This window comes from Orbicella franksi, chromosome 10, assembly GCF_964199315.1.
Source record: "Orbicella franksi chromosome 10, jaOrbFran1.1, whole genome shotgun sequence".
In the NCBI taxonomy this organism is placed as follows: domain Eukaryota; kingdom Metazoa; phylum Cnidaria; class Anthozoa; order Scleractinia; family Merulinidae; genus Orbicella; species Orbicella franksi.
In genome coordinates, this window is record NC_138154.1 from 11,271,793 (window position 1) to 11,295,860 (window position 24,068).

The following is a 24,068-nucleotide window of genomic DNA, read 5'->3' on the forward strand; positions in this document are numbered from 1 at the left end:
AGGTCAATCATGAAAAAAAGATGTTCTTAAAAATACAACTGCTGCTGGAAAATCTAAAAACAACAACAAGATTGCCAGCTTTTAACTTTCTTCTTTTTCTTGTTTCAGGAAGTCAAATCTACAAGGAGTCTCTCTTTTTTTATACAACGATTTTTTTTTTTGATAATTCTGATCGATCTGTCTCCGTGCAGTTTTATTGCTAGATAAATAACACGTAACAATGAAGAGTTTCTCTGTGTAACGGATTTATACAACTGTCGTCTGAAAGAATACGAGTCTTTTACTGGGAAAGTGATATTTCAATAAATGTTAGAACTATTCCACCTCCTCGCCTTGTCTCACCTTCATAGCACCAATAAATAAAACAACTCAAATACCCTCTGCTCATACAACTCAATTCTCTCATGTACATTTGCTTGTCTGTTCTTATCTCCTGTTGATTATGGCACCATGGAACCGTTTGTTTATCTGGTATGATCTCGAGAACTTAAATGAGCTCGCAAACACCGTTCTCAACCTACAAAATGTTATTTTATTTAACTTAAAAATGGGTAGATGATACTTTCTTTTCGAATGGAGTCGCGTAAACTCCCGTTGTCTATGGACCCATGCAAATAGTTTCGTGACATGAAATCGTACCACAAAGTCAGCAAGATAATTTGGAAAGTGAATAATTGGTCCCAGCTCAAATGCTGTTGGTAACGTTCGTTCCTCCACGCTTTGGCAGGCCTCAGGTGGGAAATCCTGGCGACACTAAATCCATTTTCACATCCACAACAACCGTACCTGTCCTGTCACATCGCCAGCTGTCAACCCATGGACAATCGAACGCCAGTCGAGTTTATCGACTACGGATGACAATCCTTGAGGCCAGCTGTTAGCCTACATTCTATTTACGTCTCTGATTAAAGAAACGGGAAAAAGAAGTCCGAGGATGCTTTAGCTTCAAATGTTGGTACAGGCTTGATCTGCGCCTCTGGTTTGTTAGATACGTCTACAAAACCAACTGATGACACGACCTCAACTTGTTGTTCAAGGCTGCCACTACCAGGCTGGCATTGTATTCCTCCGCACTGGAACAGTAAAGATGGTTGTTATTAGACTCCAACACTTACCTTGCCTTGATACATTGGTTCATGGTTTTACACAATGTAGTGTAACACAAATTTAGCAGTTTACCAACTTTGGTACTCTAATTTAATTTGGGTTTACGGCTCACTTTCAGAACCAAACAACTGTGGAACTTGCGAGTCAAATTCCATTTATCCAGCGCAAATCACTTTTGTTAGATTAAGATTGCAAAATAAGTACAAAATTACTAACATTAAAAAAACCCATTGCATCCTGCGCGAATTTCATCCCACAGAATAGATTTCATTTCGGTCATTACCACGTGGTCTAAAAACAAAGAAACAAGCCACGCATTCCATCCACCTTGAATTTGGCATACTAATAGACCGTTTTGACTGGGCGGTTTGCTGCCCCATTTCAGACCATGTGATGATACTCTTGAGAATTCTTCCTTTCAAATTTTCAAATAGTCAAGCGTGTATTTTGAATAAATAATTTTTAGATGGATAAAAGAACAATTCTCTAGAAAATATCACGTGGTCTGTAATGGGAAAACAAACCACCCAATCGAAAAAGGTCTATTCAACATATATTTCGTCAAATCCCGGTTGAACGAACGGGTTAACAATGGACCTAAGAATTCTTACCTGATACTGTATATCTTTGGGGTCGTCATACTTATACATAACTCCCACAATCTGAAAACGAGAAAAAAGGAAACCGGTATGTATAAAGGTAAGCGTGGGTCTTATGGGTTGAAAAAGTAAAGGGAGAAAATATTTACGACAATTTGAAGAGTCTGATTTAATTTCTAAAGTTCTTAGATGAACATAAGAATGAGTATTAAGGAGAAATCTAATCAATAGTCAAGGAAGTCACTGCTGTAATTGCATGTAAAAGGTTCTGTATGTGTTTCTGTAACTAAACATTTCATGTGATTGGCTGATCTGGATGTTCAAATAGTTCAGGATAGCTCAAGATATTTGAAAACCAAAGCTGATCACATTGAACAGTAAATTGGAATGGTCTTACCCTTGGTTGAGGTTTGGCCAAGAAACCGAAATTTGCAAAAAGAATCTCGATGTGAAGCCCCAGTCGCATGTTTTGACACTCGCCTTCTCCTTGTACAGCCTATAAAATGAAAAAAAGCCATGAAATAAAATTAAACAACAAGAAAAACCCACTTGAGACATTCCTAATACCGCTTTACCTCATTGACAGGTCTTGTGTTGAGAATCTTGACCCAGTCTCCCACGCTATTCACATCTGAGTTGCCGAAAGAGGCCACGTATGTGGGCGGATCTCCTATCAGTGTGTTCAACACTGTCTCCTGAATCAACCTGCACTGTGAACCCTTCAGAGTCAATGGAACACTGGAAATAAAACGTCGAAGACAGACAAAGGAGATTAGTAGTGTTTGACGGCTGTTGATCTCAGTGGAAGCTTTAAAACAGAGCACTCTTGAGTCTTCAAACCCGAGTAGTGTTGACTTTTATCTTCCCTTTGTTACTCGATGCTGAATCCTCCATAAACATTAGAGAGATTGAGGTTCTCATTCTAGGGATTGAAGGGTTAGGAGTAGCAGTATTCCATGTAGATATGATGACTTGATGAGTGAGTATTAAATTAATAAGCCGTTCATTCACAAGTGATAAATTAAAGAGGGGAGACAGTGTGATAGATTGAACGCAAGACACGTTCCAACTATTTTTCCAACGAACGACTTGAAACGAACAGAAGGGCTTCGTAACCAACCAACGCTTTGTACGCCGTTTAAATGGATCAAAAACGACTCGGCTGAAACTACCCCGGGGCCACTTAATTTTTACGACACAACCTTATAATCCCTGCCAAGGGATGACAAGGTGCCGTTTATATCCAGTCTTACCTGATAGTGCAGCCAGTACGCATGTCCACTCCAAACGTTACCGAGGTACGTTCAGTCGAGTTACTGCAGGCTCCGTTTGCCGCGGGACTGATGATGGTCAGCCACGAGTTACGGTCACTACTGAGAAAAATCGCCTCTCTGATAAAATGTCAAGGATATCCAAGCAAACAATTCTCATTAAGGTCAGATGGAACTATAATTTAAACCTCTTTCATCTAGGTATCATATAATTTAAGAGTCGGTGGGGTGTTGGCCACACATTGCAAATTCCAGACTTTTATCTAGTAGGTTAGTAATTCTATGAGCCACACAAGGAGCAAACAAGATATCAAGGTTATTTAGTTTGAGCTGTTATTTCATGGGCTAGTAACTGTAACTGAATTATTTTTTGGTGTCATGCTTTCAAACCACAGTACCTGCAAGGACATAGGATCAGTATTACAAAAACAAGTCATTGACGAATTTTGAATCAGTTCATTAGAAAATGTTCAAAAGGATATTTGTCGTCTAGTGTGGCAAGTGTCCCAGCAACGAGAGGTTCACCAACAATGTAACCAGGGTTGCCTGACCTCAAGAATGTAGTGTCTGCACCACCTGCCTACAAACAAGACACACTCACAACATGAACAAGAAAGAAACAGCATTTGGATCCTGATAAGATCAGACAAGCTCTTCTTACAAGGTTTAAAAGTGCAGGCCACCTTGTTTTTACGCCTGTTTACTTTTGATTGGACGAAAGCTTAGTCAATCAGGAAAAGGACAATTCTGATCACCTTTGAGTCACACACGCAAGTAGCGAAGGGCGAGTCGGCCAGTGAAGTGATCTGGCAGCGTGGCGTCTGGTAAAAAGGTGCCAAGAAATTTCTCATCTCGCGGCTTCGCTGCTCGATTCGGGCTCCCCAAACGTGAGACTGCTCACAGGCTAATATATTACAATTCTAACTCAGTTCTAAGGTTTGAAGGAATAAGAAAAAGAAATCACATCGAGGTTGAGGGATGAATTATTTCTTTTGTTTTATTCCCCTGAGTCTCGGAGTCAAGCTAGAATTTTCGTACATTAAATTCCCTATCGCATAGAATGTGCAAGTGCAATTTACCATACTGAAATAAATTCACAAGTAGTACCTTTGAAAAACTGACAGACACTTTCTGTCTCAAGTCCAGTCCACCTTGCGCTGTGACACTCCCCAGTAAAAACTCTACCTTCGCTGATACAATATCAGTTGAGCTATTGGCATACTGTACAGTGTAGGATACCTTGGAAAAAAAAAAAAAGAGAAAAAAAGGTATATTTAATTCAGAAAGAGGCAAGATGATTTGGGTGTTGGGTAGCCTTTCCCTCCTATCTGGTAAGAGGAATCTCAGGTATAAAGTAACCCTAGCTGAGCCCTTTCAGCTTTTTACAAGACATACATGTACAGCTGTAGGATATGTGTGACTATACAGTGAAACCTGTATTCAGCCGACACCCTTGAGACCCTCATTAGTGTCCGCTAAATACAGGGCATCTGCTCAAAATAGGTTCTAATATGTTTTGCAGTAATAGTAAATTGTTAACCCTTTTGTAACACAGTGTAACACAGTGTAAGATCAAAGACTGCTCATAGCACAATGTCCAGTCAATCAATGCATCAATCTGGAATAATCACTTACAATGTAGCTTTAAAACGACATCACTGAGCAATGTTAAAGTCTTGGCTGAACCTTTAGAGGTAAAAAGCCCTTCAAGTGTCCACTTATTGCAGGTTTTGCGCAACAAAATGGCTTAATATTGGTGTCGGTGTCCGCTCAATAGAGGTGTCCACTGAATGCAGGTTTATTTTTCAGAAAATGTGGGAAGACAATTTAGGGACTCAAGCTGGTGTCCACTTAATAGAGGATGTCTGCTTTATAAGGGGTCCGCTTAATACAGGTTTCGCTGTATTATATAGAGGATATTTCATGCCTGGGCAGAGATACCAAATTTCTCTTCGCAAGAACAAGCCCGGAAAAGGAAGCTGAAGGGAACAAGTCAAATGTTTTTCAACATAAGAACAGGCATTTCCAAGCAACCAAGTGATTTTCCTTTTAATACATACAATCCTCACAAATTATACATAAATATGCTAATAACAAGGTTTATGACGATTTTCCAAATATTTCTCAGTCACCACTTTCCAAAGATTTCCAAAGCTTTTCCAAAACTTGTCTGGAGACCACACAAATGATTAGGAACATTTTTCAAAACTTACCAAAGATTAATGAAGATTTACAAAGATAACTGACGATTGCAAAAGACTGCAGTACTCAATTTCAAAGTTGCACTGAATTAACCAGAAATCGAACTGCTCTCAACCAATCAGATTTGAGAAGTTTTTCACTTAAATGTCCTCAGTAGATTAAATCAAAATAACATGTAAATCTTCATGCTCTATTTTATGGGACCTCGGTGGTTAACCTTGTATCAACTAAAACATGAATAAAACATTTCTTCTTACCTCTAATGTAACATCATTACACATGTTATTTTGTGCATCGTAAGTGGGATTTGGCGGCTCTGTAAAGGAACAGTTGCGAGGTATACCAAGGTTTGTTTTGCATAATAAAGGCTGTTTTAATAGCACAGCCACTTGATCAGGTGTGCTTCCAGCAGAGCTACTAGAGTTGCTGCTTGAGTTTGAGCTGCTGTTACTGCTTAAGACAACAGCTGGATTCTGTTGGAACACAAACAAAGAACCAGCTTTACAGTGACAGCTTCAGACTAGAGAAAGGCTAAATTTTTTAAGAACAATCAGCTCGCACAATAGGCATGGAATGTGTGTAATAACAAAAATTTTACATTCTGCCAGCTTAGCATGGATTACAGACCTACATGAGTGATACTAGAAGCATCCAATATGCCAATTTTAAAAATATCTACTGCAGTTTTCAACTTGACTCTGGAGTTTATGAGAATAAAACAACTGGAATGCACAAAAATCAGCACAACAACTGTAATGTGATTTCTTTTATCTTATTTATAAACCTGTCTTAGACTAAAAGTCAAATTAAAATTCTTTAATATTTTTAAATCAGGCCTAAGCATTTCTAAAATTGTTCCACAATCCCAGAGGCTCTAGGTATTGTAGACCTTAAAAATATGTTGCGACACTGATCTGGTTAACCATTCTCAGAAAACTGTACAGTAATTTTCAAAAAACCTTTGGAATGTTATATTTGACTCAGTTTTGTGTACAGCATCTGGAGCACTGTTTTAGTTTTCTTTTTTTAACTTTGCACACTGTCTTACAAATAAAGATTTACTTAAAACAAAGCTTTTTACTAACAATAGAGGAAGCAATACAAAGGGGTTTACATGTAGCTTACACTGTCTCACTACTGTACATGTACATGTACATTAGGCAAGCAGAACATACATTTGTCTCCCCAAGTATTGCCATTGACACTAGAATGACTAGACACTTTAATAAAGGATATTTTGACGTGGGAGGTGATGTGATGTGATGTCGTAAAAGTGCAGGCCAAAAATATAACATTACTGCAGATCCTGATTACCTTTGCAACTTTGAAGCCTTCATAATAACTTTTTGCATTCAGCACAGCAAGTGTCTGACATGCTGACGCCAGGTCTGTGATGGTTCGAGTGCATTCTGTGCTACCATCCTGACGATATCCTAAAAAAACAAACCAATATCAGAGTCACCCACTTTTGAAAAATAGTTTTTATTGATTTTCAAAAACAAAACATTTTATTTGCAAAATTTTGTTTTATTGTGATTGGCTCAGAGCAGGCCAATTTTTCATAAATCTTTAATTCGCACTGCAGTGTAAATTAATGCTTAGCCTAGCACTTTAAAAATTTTCTCATTAATATAATAAATGAGCAATCATATGAAGGCTCGAGCAATTAAGGATTTACACTACTAGTGATATCTGAAAATTGTTTGAAATTGCACTCATCTAAAGGCTCGTGCAATTTTGAGAAAATTTTCAAATATCACTCGTAGTGTAAAACCTTAATTGCACTTGCATTCATATGATTACCTAATATATTTATTTAACAAGAATAAGAACTCTTATTTAAATGAAAAGTATCCACTTGATGGTTGATGACAAACATGCATACATGTAAAGCTGTACACACAATCATACATGCGCATACTGCACGTTGACAAGTAAAATACTTTATGAGCTCAATCTGGCACACGACAAATTACTGTGCCTTTGAATAACACGCAACAGTTTTCAACCTAACTAACAACTCTGTTTATCAATCCCATCAATCATGTCATAAGTACTGCACAGTGACATTCAATGATTTGCAGAAGCTTGCCAAGAAAAGGAAGAAATATTAGGTGTGATGAGTACTCTGTCAAAAGCCATGGGTCTGAATTTCACAGGTCTTGCAATCTCTTAGATGTTTCTTTTAGATGTTATTTGCATCTTACAGTATCGATTTTTTTCACAAAACTGTCTCACAGGCTCAATTTTTTGCAAGACTAAGAAAGTCTCAATGTACATGTACATTGTACAGATTTGTCGTTGTTGTTGTTGCTTTTAATAAATGAAATCTGAACGTCTTCGAACCTGAAGTCTTGCTCTCACAATTGAAGAAGTCATTTAATGACTTGTGCTTGCAAAGAAAAATGTTAACTAGTCTTGCCTAATTCTTGCAAAGTCTCACAATTTAATACCATTCACCACCCCTAACATAGGAATGAGACAAACAAGACCATTTGAACCTACTGAAGCTACTGAGAAGTCCACTTACTGGTGATTGATGGCAGCAAAAAATGAAAGATTGTGCACTGTATTTTTCCATGACGTTTGACAAAACAATTGCAGACTTTTGCTTCAAGCAAATTATGTCGAATGTCTGCTGATATTTTGCAGATCTACATGTATTCTATAAACTTCACCTATACACTGTATTTTGCTACAAAACAAACTTTTGCTTGAACTAAATGAAAGTTTGTTTAATAGGCAAGGAGGAAGTGTACCATCCTTAATCTCGGGCATGGTTCGTTTTCTTCCTGACGGTACTACAACAGTACATACCTGCTGCATTATTGTCATCACATTCACTTCCAAACAATGGCTTTGGCAGAGCAAGGAATCCTCTTGCACCATTAGTGAAAATAAGAATCACTGGATCACCCACCTATACAAATTAAATGTTAGTAGTACTGAAAACATGTTCACAAAGTTACAACTGGTTACTTTAGGATTACATGTAGCAACCTTCAATTTCATGCAGTAATTTAGATGGTTGCACAGGAATTGCTTTGGGTAGCTTATAAAATGTTCCACACATGTACTAAATATGTACTGTGGCAGGGGTTTAAGTATAAGGGCAGAGTGGGCACTGGACAAATTGGCCGGCTGTGAGGATGATTTTGCCTGCATGGTTTGACAATCTAGAAGGAAGTTTTACCAAACGTTTATTCAAAATTAGCTTTAATAAAGTACTCATTTGAACAGACTATGTAGCACATTTTGGATGAATTCCCACTTTTCAATTCCTGGCCAATAGGCCGCTTATAACTTTAAGGATTATTTTGATTGTGAACTCAGTGATTCTAATCTGGTTTGGATATCTTGCATGATGATGACAATGTCAACAGCCTGGTGATGCTGATGACGTTAATAGTTACAGTGTACTAGCCTGCTCATAAATTTTGAGGATTATTTTGATTGTGAACTCAGTGATTCTAATTGATTTGGATACCTTGTATGATGATGATGATGTTTCGGAACTTGGGTCTGGTTGTTCACTGTAATCAAAAACAGTTGCAGATGTGGCCTGACTTTTCAAATCAGAAAATTCTTCACTTGTAGAGGCAGTCTGAACATCATTGTAGAAATTACGAGTTTCAACTGAAAAATGGCAATCAAAGATATGACATGAAGACATGATGGATCATCGCATTTATACACAAAACTTAAGCAGTTGTGAAATTAAAGCCTGAAAAAAACTCAGGCCTGAAGGGGATTCAAAACCATGACCTCTGCGATACCGGTGCAGTGCTCTACCAACTGAGCTATCAAGCCAACTGGGAGCTGGTCACATTGTGAGTTCGTAATATACCCATAGATGATGAAAAAATGAAGGGTTTCGTGCAAAAAGGGCGTAGTGACATTTTGGGCCGATTTTTATTTTTTGCAGGATCGAGCTAATTTTTGGCAGACTGACTTGTTTTGACATGAAAAGCATCGTTGCTTCATTGTTTTTGTTGATTTATGCTTCGTTTTCGAGAAATAACGTATGCAAAAAGCTCAGTTTTCCAAGGGTATCTTTTGGAGATCTTTTGTTGAGCGAAAAATAAAAGAAACCTTTGTTTTGCTAAACAATGAAGTCACTGAAGCATGGTATTTGCCGCTAGTTTTATTATTCGTATACTTACACTGTTCTCCTACTGTTGCTTTGTTAGCGCAAGCGAATAAGGCACTGAACTGGCCGGATGCAATTTTGTTTTGTCGTGACACCGGTTCAATACGAGGTCGGTCAATTTTTTTTTCCAGTCTATTTCTCTACTTCTTTCAAAAATCAAAACATCTATTTAAAAAAAACCGTGCTGTCGAAGCTGCTAAAAGTGACCATTTAAGTTTGTGCCACGTCAAAATCCACCTTGGAAGGATTCACTCCAAAAGATGCTGCTCGGAAAACTAAGTTTTTTTGCATACGTTATTTCTCCAAAACAAAGCGCAAATCAAGAAAAACAATTACGCAATGATGCTTTTCATGTCAAAACAAGTCAGTCTGCCAAAAATTAGCTCGATCCTGCAAAAAATAAAAATTGGCCCAAAATGTCACATACGCTCTTTTTGCACGAAACCCTTCAAATATATTACAAGTGAATATATGAAAGACCCTACATTTGAACTGCGGAGAAAGATTGATGAAAGCAAGGTGAATAGAAGTTTTAAAGGAACCCAGTCACCATATAATTTTGAGTTTTTTGGTTAATATACACTGTATACATGTACAAAATTACATTAAACTGAAGGAAACCTGAATTAATAGCAGTTTACTAACAAAAGATAGAGAAACACCAATTTAAAGACAGTAATAGACCGCTAAGGAACAAGGATGGTTCATGATGGACAAGATTAATAACACTTATTAAAAACGACGAACGTGAAAAATTTAGGCTAAAGTTTTCAAGATACCTAAACCGTAACGTACATGTAGCTGCTTTTAAAGACAACATGGCTATCTGGAAAATTATCGTTAATTAATAAATAAATGAAAATTAAGTTATTTATTAACCAAATGTATCTGACAAAATACATAATTTATATAAATGTAATCATGTTAAATTACAGTCTATTTAAAAAGCATTAAAATACTTACAGTTGTCCCTGACAATACAAAAAAGTCCTGTGCCTGTGGTTTCAGTTGTAAATTTCGTGTTTTGCTTGAAAATAACTTCACTGGAGACACATACACGGCTATCCCGGCTACAAAGGAAGAGTGTTTACAAAAATAAACGTTCAAGGAATGTATTATACACGCCATGTATAATAGTCAGTTCAAGTTTGCAAAATGTGCACTGTAGGGGATATTTAGACCAAATAGCTACAGAATGTGTCAGCTGGTTTTTCCTTTCATTTTAAAGAGATGTCTGCTGCAAAATCTTTTAATATGAAACAAGAGAAGATCAAGGTACATGTAAGAAAGTGAATCCCCCATATAGGCGTTATACTCAAGGTAATCCATTATAAGTTATTTTTAGGCATGACACCCAACTCTTTGAAATTTACTCCTTTTGCTCATCATAAGTTCATATAAGGTGTTAAGGTTACTGTAGACCTTCAGGGGTGCCTTCATAAACCATTATGCCATTGTGCCTATCAGCTCAGATTAAACTGTTTCAAATAAATGCATATACATGAGTTTTTAGGCTTTTTAATAACAATGACTTGTTTCAAACTGGTTTTAGGCCAAGAGGAATTCCAAAGTGTCACTTGATAGTAATTTGGCCTGTGTAAAAATTTATTATTTCGACTCTGTACAAGCACAGTACTTAGTAGAAACAAGATTGTGTAGTTCCAGAAAATATCCATACCTCCCCCACGGAAGGGATTTTTTCTAACACCTCCCCACCCCTCTGGGAATTCCAGTTAAGCTTCATACATTTCTTTAAATTTTTTGGTCTCATAGAACCCCCCACCCCCCAGGAAACTCCAATCCCTTCCGTGGGAGGAGTATGGATATTTTCCGGAACTGCACATTTTTAACCAAGGTCAAGATTTGCAGATTGTGTTTAGACATTATTTCATTAGTGGAAAACAAATGAAATTTACATTTTGTTGCTAACCAGTGAGGTGTACAGAGCACAAATCTTAACGGCTTAAAAAAACAATCCTACAGAAGCTTAGATAATGACTGCAATAAACATACATACTTAACATCTGTTTCTTTGCATTCTGTAAATGCCTGTTGATCTGTTGTGCTACAATCAGTGTCACAACAGCAGTTCACATCACAGCCATTACCAGTCAAATCACAGGTGCAACCTGTCATTCAGGATAAAAAAATAATAGAATTTTAAAAAAAAAAACAAATAAAACACGAACAAGGATTTAGTTAGTCAAGATCAACTCGTACAACTCCAGCCCTCTATGAAACATCCATGTACACTTACATTACTACAGTTATAAAACCAATGCTTAATTAATAGTGAAAGTTGATTTTAAAGTCTCACAAATCCAGGATATTGCTCAAATAAAAGAACTATTTTTGAGGAGAGAGGAAAACTGTAGAATCCAGTCAAAAAGCAAGCTCTGAGCAAGGCAGGATTTCCATTGTTGTCTCTTCAGGCTGTGATTCTTTTGGTCAGCACAAGGTTCGACAACCTGTGAACAATTCCTGGCTTGACAGTCATTCTGCACAGAGTCAGAGGTTAATCAACCCAAATCTGATTGGCTGAAAATTGAAAGTGACCATAGAAAATGTCGTTCGATTTTGCTTGGTTAATCCCGCTGGTCTCTGATCAGTTGCTCTGGCATAATGGAAAGCACCCCTGGTTACCATGCTATTAAAGTGAGCCCTGGCCAAGCAAAGCTTTGTATTCTGCATTCTGCATTCTGTATTTTTATTTTGAGGGTTTATCGACTTTTGGTTGGGGGCTTAAAATGGCTAACGGGCTATTCGAGTTAAGGGCTACACGACCGGATACCCATCAAGGATGAGAGCGATCCGGTGATCCCTTAGGGGAGGAGTTCCTTTAGCATTCATGAGCTTTCCCACGTTTTAGTGTATACGCATACGGATATAGCCAATTGATGAAATTCTGATGCAAAGGTCACAAATATTACACAAAACGATGAGTGCAGATCGTGTCAAAACACACGTATCGTATCAAAACCACTGTAAACGAATTACCTGAAGTAGAGGACGGTAAAAATACAGTCCTGTTGTTTTGTCCCCTCGTCAAGACTAGAAAAGACGTAAATAATACACAAACTCTAATGCAAAACAAATCTGCCGCCATTTTGGCACAGAAACATGCATCCCAGAATACTTTGGGCGCGTGAGAGTAACGAGAGAAGACTGGAGACAAACCTTATCTTCAGATATGAGATAAAAGGACGTGTAGCAATATATTTCCAGTCTTTGCGGTCATGAAACTTTGAGGTGATCGTATTGTAATGGCTGGGGGAAGAGCTAGAGTTATCTTTAGGCAGGTAAGCTGCGATCGGGTCACAATTGCCCCCGAGGGACACTTTGTCGTGTTATGGTTGTGCAAAATGTTTGGTGCTTGGGCAACACATATACTTATTTCTCTTCAGCAGAGTAAAATATGAGTAATCATGCTAGTTTTCACGTTTCTTTAACGATTCCAAATCACAATGACATTCATATATTATTTTGTTTGAAGGGAATTTAGATTTTTTCAAGTATTAAGTATGAAATCTTCTGACGTTTGCTAGGCAATGCGAAGGGGGGCGTGTGTGGGGGATGGCCATTATGTTTCATCTGTTCAGAACACACTGATTTCTGATTGCGACTAATCTTGTTTATGTGTCTCCTTTTGTAGTTATTTGACTTGGAGTCTTATACTTACACTTATTTACTGGGATGTCCCAAGACCAGGGCTGCAGTTATTATTGATCCAGTTGATACTCAAGTAAGTTAATGATTTACCGTAAACTGTACCTTGCTTGTAAGCTCCCCCCCCCTCCCCGCTCCCATTACAAACGCCGTTCCCCCGCCTATAGTCCATCTACCTGTAAACCAAAAATCTACATCTTCATCTACATTTAATAAAGTCGGTAAAATCGCAAGATATCTCACTGGCTTTAAAATTTGCTTCTGATTATTAGCCATCCTGGATATTGGCCCCCTCTAGTTCAAATGAAATGAGGTTGATTTATTATGATGTTTTAATTAAGGCTCAACTATTAAAACAGATTTCAATCAACACTGTCGTAGCTCATTTCAAAATGTTTTTCTTTTTATTCCACTTATAACCCCTTCCCACATAAAATAATTAAGCCCCCCTCACCCCATTTATTAAGGCCAATCCATAACCTCTCACGAAGTTACAAATTATTAAGCCCACTGGACTTTTATCAGTGGCAGTTTACTGTAAGTACAGTGTATGTTAATTTTGCAGGGCGTCTGTTCTAAAGGCATGCACGGTCAAGTGTTGAATTTGATACTCTTAATCGACACCCTCGATCGATATCTCGATCAACACTCAGTCCACATCCTGATCGATACTTGGTTCACACTCTATCAGCACTTGATCAACAGTGGGTCAGTAGTCGGCCGAGTGTCAACTGACATATTAATTGATCGAAAATTTAGTCGACTCATGACTGAGCCGTAGATGGAGTATCGATTGGGTGTCAACTGAGGTGTCAATGGAGTGTTGATCAAGTATCGATCACGGGCCAATTGAGGGTACCGATCAACACTCGACCATGGATGCCTTTAAGTTTGCAGGTGGGTTGCATGGAAATTGCTTTTATTTATAGCTTGTACTTTGCTTTTGTTCAGTCAATAATGAAGGAAAAAAGAGTTTCCATTCTTGTATTGTTATTGAAACTTGGAAGTGTGAGAATAAGCTACAAATGGTCTAGGAACAAGGCGATCAGTTTCTCCACAGCCATTTCAAGCTCTTTCGGATGTCAGCAATATACTGTTTCTAAATGTACATCGAATTATGTACTTCAATAAAAAATATGGTAACTAGGGAAACCTTCTCATTTTAGTAGAGCTTTAACTTAAGTGTATATTGTGATCACAATTATGAAAATCAAATTTCGCTTTTTCCTTATAGAAATCCTGTTTTTCTTTTTCAGGCTGAGAGAGATATAAGGATAGCAAAAGAGTTGGACCTTAAACTTATTTATGCCAGTAAGTATGTACATTGTAAAGAAGTACACTCCAATTCTGATTGGCTGAAAAGCCATGTTAACCTGAAGTTACAGTCAGACTTGTCCATGCAGACATCTCTATAACATGAACACCTCAGTTTTCATTACAGCATCAATGTCAGTGCTAATTCAACAGCATCTGAAGGGAGTGGCTATTCCTCTGGTACGTCATCTAATAGAGAGAAATAAAAGAGGCTCAAGACAGTGTCCTTCGGGACCAACTTTTAAACAAAGACTGCAACTATATTTTGCAAATGATTCACAACAGAGGACTTACAGTCTGTATTAATTACATGTACATGCCAAACATCCAGCTTGTGGGAGGTCTTTTTGAAAGTACTACAGACTGAAACATTAAAGATGCTATATTTAACTGACTGAATACATATTTGAGAGATTTCTTATGAATATTGGCCCCAAAAAGTGACCTACTCTTTGAAGACAAAGATTTGTGACCCCCTGCTAGATGTACAGTATCGCCTGAAAGTGTTGACCCATTTTCTGCCGCGGGACCTCCACGTGTCATTGTCACCGTATTCTCGCACTCAACCTCGTCTTTACCTACAATAGGTAAAATCGAGGATGGTATTTATCCTGCTGCGGCAGCATTTAGATGAGGTAATACCTTAGTATTGAAAAAGGCATGTCATTTTTCAACAGCCTTTTGTTTTCTTTGTTTTTAAGGTCATAAAAACGTGACAATTGAGTGCGCTTGAATGCTTCTGCTCAATCTGATGAAATTTCTTTAATCTCTTGGCCGACAAGGTTTTCTTATCTAAAAGTAGATCTAATCATTCTATAATTTCTGAATTCATTTCCTTTAGAATTCTTTTTGCGATAATCAATAAATTAAAGCTAACAAGAAAACTTTTGCAGCTCGTATCTAAAGGAATATTTCAAAATGCTTAGCGAGGAAACTGTAGGATGTCACCACTGGCACTCACGCGAGTAAACTTGACTTGTCCCCAGTCATCTCTCTTGAGACACTTAAGAGACGCATGCAGAGCTGAGAAAGGAGATGTTTATGAGATGGAGATGACTGGGAATGAGTCAGCCAGTAAATGGTGTTTGTGAAATGCCCATAAATGCTAAGAGCAAATGCTGTTAATCTTTTGAATTTGCCTGTTGCAGACATGTTACTTAAAGGCAAATTATACACATCTAACTAGTTAAAGAAAGTTTTTAAGACACAAGTGGCCTACATTGAAATTAAAAGTAAAATAACAATCGCCTTGAATTTCCATAACAATTTGGAACAACTCAACGTGCGAAGTCACGCTTTTGTTATCTCGTTCCGCTGACTGTGTCGTGAACTGCGCTCCTTTGCAATCCTTACTTTTAAAATGGTTATTATTCAGCAAACGTTTGGATGTGTTTGGTTTCTTTCAGCTTTGCTGCTCAGATTGAATTCACGAGAAATAAAAACAAGTTCATTCATTGAACGAGTTGTTTAATTCACCATACCAATGTCTGGGACTCCAGGACAGGGGCAAACCATGTGTCAGTGTACATTTGTCGGGTTGTTGTCAGTAGGTTATAATTAAAATTTTTCGCAACCAATGTCAATCGCTTCATTCAGTTTTGTTGAAACAAAAGATAAGGCAATTTTAAGAGAACTAAAAGAGAAAATGATGATGACTGAATGTTGTTTTGCACAACGTTCAGAAGAAACCGAAGCCAACCGATTTGTAGATCTTTTCTGTGATACTGTCAGCCGCTCATGCCTCACAGACGGAAATTTACCCAGGCTCGTGAATATTCAAAGTCTTATTACCAACCGTAAATTCTGTATGCATCGCTTGTGAAACCAGGCTTTAGCTTGCTCGTGTTTGTCAATTGACAAGTTTCACAGCTTTTATTACAAGTAAACAATCTTCCACAATAAAAATTAGTCACTACTTTTTTTCGCCGAGGTATTACCACGTCTTTTGTGCCGCACCGTTTGCTAAAGCTCGGTTGCACTCGTCTTTTCCTCAGTTTCACTTTTTGACCACCGCGGCGGATGCAAGGTCAGACCATGCGGCAAAGAGGAGTCCTATTGAGGGTCAATACTTTCAGGCGGTACTGTGAGACATGGTTGACCACCCCGATAAGTTTTCAATGTGTTCATTGAGATGCACAATGAATGCAAAAAATTCAAATTCTTGCAAGCTTATCCAGCTGGGTTAGCTTAATCAGGCTTTTCAAGAGCAACCTGGTCCTGGTGTATAACTGCTTACTGGTGAATTAATTATTGATTAACCAAGTGTGATGGACTAGCATCCCATCCATGGGAGAATAGAAAAACAGCTGTCTTCCTGATTGGCACTGATCTCTTATTAATTTCCTAATATAATTATTTTTTTCTTCACCAGTGAACACGCATGTTCATGCTGATCATGTGACAGGAACAGGGATTCTGAAGAATCTCACGGGCTGCAAAAGTGTAATCTCTAAGATAAGTGGAGCTTCAGCTGATGTGTTCATAAATGATGGAGAGAAAATTGACTTTGGAGACCAGGTTAGTAGTGGTGCATTTAGATATGTTTACTTCACTTCCTCATCTGCCCAAACTAATGGGGATCTTTTTTCTTTCCTTTCAAAACTGGCACATTTTGTTAATCAAACATGGAGATTCACTGTACAATCATGTAGTTAGCTAGGAGAGTCAGAATGATACATGTATGTCTGCATAATTTATATATTCCTGTGACCAATCATGCCAGTGCTTACCTGCCTGCTTTCAATTTGCATGTAATGTAGTTACTGTATTTTCTCGATAAAATGCCCCCCGCATAAATTTATTTAAGAATCAGTAGTTTTGACCAGTTTAATTGAGGTCCAGCGTTTATTCAAGAAATGCAATTTTCAGCCATTTTTTTCAGGTTGAGTTATTATTACCGATCCTGGGAGACCTGGGGCAGTTTGTCAGTTCAGGATGATTACTTGCTTCATCCTGCACCTGGATTACTCAAAGTTAATAGTATTATGGTACCGTACATACGTCACGTGTACCATGCTGCAATCAAGATTATTTTCTATCACTAACAAACAGAACATAAACAAACGAACAATTATTCTTGTCACAAGGTCTGAAAAATCGTAAACAAAGCTTTCGACTGTATCGCACAGTCTTCATCAGCAATTAAAGTGAGCTCACGTTGTCACGTGAATGCAAATTGTTTAATCACGTGACAACAGATTGTCAAAAATGGCAGGAAGATCATAGCCCCTGTCTCTGTTCAGTGTTGGGCGTTCACATCTGATATGAATGGCCTCCTTGATTTTCCTTTTGATATCTACTGACTCTTTATCAAGAATCTTGACTCCTTCCCAGTCAATCTCGTGGTTGGCCTGAGACTGGTGTTCCCGGAAAACAGATGTTGTTTGTTTCTGATGTTCACCCAGTCGCTTCTCCAGAGTTCTCGTTGTCTCGCCAATGTAATGCTCTCCGCAGTCGTTGCATGTGATGTCGTATACCATGCCCGTCTTCTTTTCAGTTGGTGTCCTGTCTTTTGGATGGACTAAGATGGACCTCAATGTGTTGTAAGGCTTGTGGTATGTGTGGATGTCTTGTGCCCTAAAGACTCTACTAAGATAGAACATAAACAATATATGAATTTGCTTGTAACCAGCCCTTGTGACCTTGCCCGCAAATACATGTAAATGCTGGGACCTTAATCCAATGTCGGGTCCCTGATTAAACGCACCCAGCATTTATTTAAAAATTGGCAGTTTGGATCCAGCTTTTTTTTTTTTTTGAGGCCAGCATTTAATTGGGGTCCGGCATTTAATTGAGAAAATACAGTATTTCATCATCAAATAATATTAATTATATTAACATGTAGTTATTATTAAATTAAATAATACTTATGATATCACTTATGATTCTACAATCTATTGTAAGGTAACCCACAAAAAGTAATCATTAAATTTAATTAGCCTTGGAGATTAGCTGGTTCAGTGTAACTTGTAAAGCACATTGAGTTCTATTCCTTTCAATGGTCTCTTGATCACTCTAAAACTTACCTTCAGTTTCAAGTTTCCAAGCCTCAGCCACAGCTGAAATTAATTTCTTTTAATTTATAAGTTTACATCATAAAAATTCCATGTGTTGTGGCACTTGACCCAAACTCAGATCAAAATGTATCTGAAAGAAGATATTTTGGCTACTCATCTCGTAGGCCTCCACTTTTCCCTCTCAACTTTTTTATTAATTCTTTTAATTTCATTTATCCTAGGCACTAGAGGTCCGCTCCACTCCAGGACATACAAATGGTATGTTTTATACAAGTCATGTATGTACCACAGGTGGCCCAGACTTCATAATACCATTAATATGTGACATTAGTCTGTTGCCTATTGTGTTACAGGTACAATTCTAGCCATTTATAAGACAATGTATGAGTCAGAATGACTCGAAAATTGCTCTAAATTCTGCATGTGGAAAGTAATTGAAATAAAAGTAGCTTACTTATCCGGCTGTAGGTTTCCATTTCTGCTCTGTCTCAAAGCATAATCGATTATTTTGGCCACAGGATTTGGATTTCTTATCGTGCAAATTGCACCATGCCACAGTCCCTGGGGAAATTTCATTGGAAACAGTCAAAAATTGCCCTGTGCCTCTCCATGGCTGGAGGTGATTTTGTCACTATGGCATGGTCGCTTAGCTAGAAGTTCAAATCCTGTGGCGGAGATAATCAATTACACTTTGACACCGAGCAGAATTGGAATATTAATTCCAAGAGCTGGTCATTTTGTGGAATTTATGGAGCTTTAAGTGTGGGCCGTGGGCCAGTAGGTTGCCCACCTTTCATTTCTCTTTGGGGGATGCAAACCGCCAGAAGGTAAAACTCACGTAAATGGCTCTAAACCACCTCAAAATAACGCAATACAAACACAAAGTAACTGCAGCTACGTTATTTCAATTATTTTCCGCATGTAGCATTTACAGTAGAGCAATATTTGAAGCATTCTCACACATTGTCTTATATAATTGACTATAATTGTAACACAATCGCCAACAGACTAATGTCACATATTAATCGTATTCAACATCTGGGCTGCCTGTGGTATGTACATTTATGTGTGTATAGCTGAAAACTTGAATGGTGGACAACATGTAAACTTGCCTGTGGATGAGGTTAAAATGTCAGAACCAAGACTTCTCAAACTACTGCCATTGAACACCAAAGGAGAGGCCGGGTGGGGTGAGGGGAGGATTTCCAAGGATGTCAGGGGACTTGCCAATTGACATTTCAAGAGTTTGAAAAAAGGTTTATGGTGAATCATGTCAGAGGTTAGGTGCTTCAACTTTAACAGCAAGGAACTAGACAGTGCATGGACCGCTTTTATATTTAATTAACATTCTAGTCTTGAAGGCTATCCATTCCTGCCAAAGATGACTTTTCTTGACTTCTGATATAATAGTATGAGTGCAGGAAAGGGTGTTAATAATTTAAAAGTAGACATACTTTTGGTCTTGTCACTGTTAATTTCCATGTATGATTAATAAACATTCAATGCACAGTACTGTATGTAGTTACCTGTATTGAACATTAAGCAGTGAAATTGAATGATCAATGCCAGCAGGACAAGACTAGTAACTAAGTGTTTTTCAGAGAATCCAAGTTTTTAATTTTTTTGGCATTTTCTTCTTCACTGACCAAAAAATATTTATATTATTTCTTGAATTGCAGGTTGTGTAACATATGTGAATCATACTGATAGGATGGCCTTTACTGGTGATGCTCTTTTGATCAGAGCCTGTGGGCGAACGGATTTTCAAGAGGGTAGGGGTGTGATTAACTCATATCTTCTTCTATATTGACCTATTTGTAACATTTTAGTTGCCACTTTGAGAATCAAGGATCTGGTCATGCACTGTCAAAAAAATACAAGAAGGACCATATATCAGAACATCATACTTACTACTGTCAGTCATGGTAATTGATTCAATGTTGAAGAGGTTTACTGGCCAACTAAATAAACCATTGACGGTTAAGTCAGTCACTCTTCAGACTTGCTGGTTCTCCTGGACTGTTGTACATGTAAGTTCGATTTTTGAACATGTTTAATGATATATTACTCGTACAACAGTACATGCATAAATACCGTAAAATACCGCGTTAAAGCCCCCGGACATAGGCCCCCCCTCCTGGTTGTAAGCCCTTCTATTTGCTAACAAATATAATTCCAGATATAAATTCCCCTGGATGTAATCTCCCCCTGTATATAAGACCCCCGGTTATAAGCCCCCCTGGATACAAGCCCTCCTATTTGCTAACAAAGATATTACTCTACATATAAGTCACCCCGAATATAAGCCCCCCCTAGATATAAGCCTCCGGGATGTAACCCCCCCCCCCCCCCATCTAATGTATATCCCTTAAATGAAGTTATATAAGCCCAGGGCTTTATTAACATGGGATTCTGCGGTAGTCCATTCATTCAATGGATTCATTTGTATTTCAATTAAAGGAAATCCTGAAACACTGTATGACTCGGTAAGAAGTAAGATCCTGTCACTGCCTGAAGATTATTTGCTTTATCCTGCTCACGACTATTATGGTTTGTATAACACTTAATTAATACACGACTGGTAATTTTGTTTGTTTAGGTAACTTCATCTTTTCAATCTGAGTTCCATGATTTACAAAATTAATGCAATTGTTTTACTATCTACATGGTAGGAATATAACTCATTGTCACATATAATGATTTTCATAGAAAAATAATCAGAGCTATTCGACTATTTAACAATTATTCCATGAAACCGCGTTGGATATGAAGTGATAAATAACCAACGAGCGCGTAGCGCGAGTTGGTTATGATCACTTCATATCCAACAAGGTCGAATGGAATAATTGTTTTAGTATATTCTTAATCGGGTTTTTGCCGCCGATTTTTATTTCAACAATTTTACAGAGCGGAAAATTTTTAAACTTGGCGCACTGTTTTCCATATAAGGTAAAACTCCGACTAATGGCTCATAGTCGGAGTTTTTGAGCCAATCAGAGAGCTAGAAATGCAATAGTCGGAGCTGAGAATATACTAATACCATCATAGTTCAAGCAACTTATGAATAGCATGGTTTTGGTTTTTCAGTGCCAACAAAGGAGATGGTGAACCTGACGTTGTGCCTTCTTTTTTTCTCTCTCTCTCACTGCCCTCTGCCATCCCCACTTTTCTTCTTTAACCAATGCCACTCTAAAGCAAACATTTACAATAGCTACTTTGGTCAATAACTACATGAAATGTTCTGTCACAACTCAAAGCCAATGGATGGAGTTCTTTAATAATTTGCTGAATCATGAGCGCTTCAAAGGTGGTCTGGTGACCACAATAGGCTTGAAGAATTACGCAGGCTCAGACAGTATTTTGGTGAGAATTTAAGGCATTTTTATTTTAGGTGTGACAACCACCACTGTTGGCGAGGAATTGAAGTACAACCCACGACTTACTAAATCAAAACAAGAGTTTGTTCAGATCATGGAGGCTCTTGGATTGACAAGACCAGCTAAAATGGGTAACCATGATGATTCCATGTATCTATAATAATATTAAGGTTTTGTTTTTATTTTCTTGGTTTTCATGTGACTTCATCGCCACCGTATTGAGGGACATTAACAAAAGATTTCAATCTATTATTTGTGTCATCCAACAGGGCCGTCTGGCCTTCGTCCTTTGAATTTCTTGGGATTGGTTGTAAACTGTCGCTAGTGAACACTTTATGTCTTGTATATGAGTAAGAGTAAAGATAAGTACAGGCTGGATTTTAGTTTAACCCGGCTAAAGCTCAGAGGAAACTGTAATGGATTAACTAGTAACTACAATGCACTGTTACTTATTGAGATAGGTAGTCCTGAAAGTTTTTTTGAACCAGATTTATCAAAGTATCCTTAAGATAAGTCTTGAAATTTGTTCGCATCTTAACTTTTGATGTAAAATAAAGAAACCAGCTCTTTAGTTACTCTTTTGTATTTACAGATGTCGCTGTGCCGTTAAATGTCATGTGTGGCCCATCCCAACTGGGCGAGTCAAAACAGAGGATGGATAAGTGAGGGGCATGGGGCAAGTGCAATGACGTCATAACGAGAAAAGTCCAGGCGTTGACAATCTGAAAATCTCTAACTGAAAAGGACTGGAGAGAGAGTTTTTAATTTTTAAATTTCTGATATCCACCCTTTTATTTCTAACCGTAAAAGGAGCTCAGTCACGTTATTTTCAGTTTTTTGGCCACGCACATAATTACATTAAATTGAAGAAACCTTAAAATAGCAGTTTACTAAGATAGAAAAACACCAAAGGGGTAGTAATAATAACAATAAACCATAAAGGAACAAGGATGGTTAAGGATGGAGAAGATTAACACGGATTACCGTGACAAACGACGAACTCGAATAATTTAGGCTAAACTTTTCAAGATGAACAAACGTGACGAAGCTCTTAAAGCAAAATTCCAAGGTAAAGCTCCTTTGCCCTCGAAAATAAGTAGCCAAAGCATTTTAATGACCAGCTACTGGGAAGTAATAAATAATGGTAATAGGACTGAGTGGAGTCCAATTCGGTCTGTAATCATACGAGTGATTGACAAAATCGGACGAGCGCGAAGCGGGAATCCGATTTGTTAATCACGAGTATGATTACAGACTGAATTGGACGACACGATGTCCTGTTACCAATTAATCAAAACTATGACAAAATTCGGGAAACGAACAAACCATCGATTGATCGCTGAACGATGAAACGTCGTAATGAATGCTGAAAAACACAGCAGTTTACTCAACAAAGTGCATCGCAACAGCCCGCGCAAAATGACGCGTACTGTCCAATTACAAGCATGACGCGTACACTGTCCAAGTAATGCTCAAATCGGGCTGCTGATAGCCAATCACTTTCGAGAATTTTGTTATAGTTTTGATTAACTTTGTAACATGCCTTAAAAAGCAAAGCATAACAAACAGAAAAGACTGAAGGAAATATTAATTAGCTACGTAGTTATTCCAGATCTTAAGCGGTAACAGGTTGTTTTGCCACATACAGGTGCTTCGTTAAACTCAGAAGTGCTCAGCATTGTCTTCGATACATTTTAAAATAAAACAGCTGAATTTGTGTTTGGATTGCGTTGTAGCGTAACACGGAGACATCTTGTCATGAACGGGGGGAGGGGGGATGGGGGAGCTGGTCAATCGTACAAAGCGTGCGTGACACATGAAAAGATGAGTTGGCCAACTTGCAAAGTCACACAATGCTTGAGCTTAGAGGAACTCTAGCTCATACTTTATCGTCACCGTCATGGTTCGGCCAGTCCAGAAATGATCTGTAACGCCACCCTTCCAGCCAATTTTTTGATGTCCTACGGTGGTATACGAGGGGCTGTTTCAATTACATCGTTCAGGGTGGTGAATGGCCTAATAATATAATGGCAAAGTTTTGTCACAAAGAGCGTTCACAAGAAACGTTTTCAAGGACGATTTTAACTTTGCAAAGAATCTGATTAAATCAATGGCCAAAACTATGCACATGTCAGAAAGGTGTTCTGATTATGAACAAGAGAATGAAGAGTGAGAGAGTGAATCCCCCATAAAGGCTTTGTATTCCTAAAGTAATTCATCTCAAGTGATTTTTAGACCAGGCAGCCGCACCCAACTGTTTCGCGGATGTAAAAATCGTGTAAAGCCTCTCTGGCTGTTCACGTCAACAAAATCAGCAATTTAGGAAGTTGGCTATTTCCAGACCCTCAGATTTCCGGAACTAAGAG

General features: G+C 38.1%; 2 protein-coding genes across 2 annotated transcripts; one reads left to right on the plus strand and one right to left on the minus strand.

The window, feature by feature from the left end:
* Positions 1 to 121: 121 nt before the first annotated feature.
* LOC145500462 (tectonic-3-like) lies at positions 122 to 12,501 on the minus strand. Its single transcript, XM_081479975.1, has 14 exons — positions 12,327 to 12,501; positions 11,347 to 11,458; positions 10,293 to 10,399; positions 8,667 to 8,815; positions 7,997 to 8,099; positions 6,494 to 6,612; positions 5,437 to 5,652; positions 4,085 to 4,216; positions 3,459 to 3,557; positions 2,960 to 3,096; positions 2,282 to 2,444; positions 2,104 to 2,202; positions 1,719 to 1,769; positions 122 to 1,073 (listed from the first exon to the last, which is right to left on the minus strand). Exons 1-14 carry the CDS (start codon positions 12,433 to 12,435, stop codon positions 906 to 908), a joined length of 1,764 nt encoding a protein of 587 aa, XP_081336101.1. The 5' UTR covers positions 12,436 to 12,501; the 3' UTR covers positions 122 to 905.
* LOC145500488 (persulfide dioxygenase ETHE1, mitochondrial-like) lies at positions 12,502 to 23,421 on the plus strand. Its single transcript, XM_081480020.1, has 9 exons — positions 12,502 to 12,628; positions 12,982 to 13,071; positions 14,252 to 14,306; positions 16,681 to 16,826; positions 18,547 to 18,583; positions 20,005 to 20,097; positions 20,786 to 20,875; positions 21,717 to 21,833; positions 22,295 to 23,421. Exons 1-9 carry the CDS (start codon positions 12,593 to 12,595, stop codon positions 22,366 to 22,368), a joined length of 738 nt encoding a protein of 245 aa, XP_081336146.1. The 5' UTR covers positions 12,502 to 12,592; the 3' UTR covers positions 22,369 to 23,421.
* The last annotated feature ends 647 nt before the right edge of the window (positions 23,422 to 24,068 follow it).

Coding starts and splice junctions, on each gene's coding strand:
- LOC145500462 (XM_081479975.1), bottom strand. CDS start 12,435: ATGGCGGCAGATTTGTTTTGCATTAGAGTTTGTGTATTATTTACGTCT. Junction 2,445..2,959: donor CGTACTGGCTGCACTATCAG/GTAAGACTGGAT, acceptor TTTTATTTCCAG/TGTTCCATTGACTCTGAAGG. Junction 1,770..2,103: donor TGGCCAAACCTCAACCAAGG/GTAAGACCATTC, acceptor TCTCGTTTTCAG/ATTGTGGGAGTTATGTATAA.
- LOC145500488 (XM_081480020.1), top strand. CDS start 12,593: ATGGCTGGGGGAAGAGCTAGAGTTATCTTTAGGCAG. Junction 18,584..20,004: donor CACTCCAGGACATACAAATG/GTATGTTTTATA, acceptor CTTGAATTGCAG/GTTGTGTAACATATGTGAAT. Junction 20,876..21,716: donor TCCTGCTCACGACTATTATG/GTTTGTATAACA, acceptor TTTTTATTTTAG/GTGTGACAACCACCACTGTT.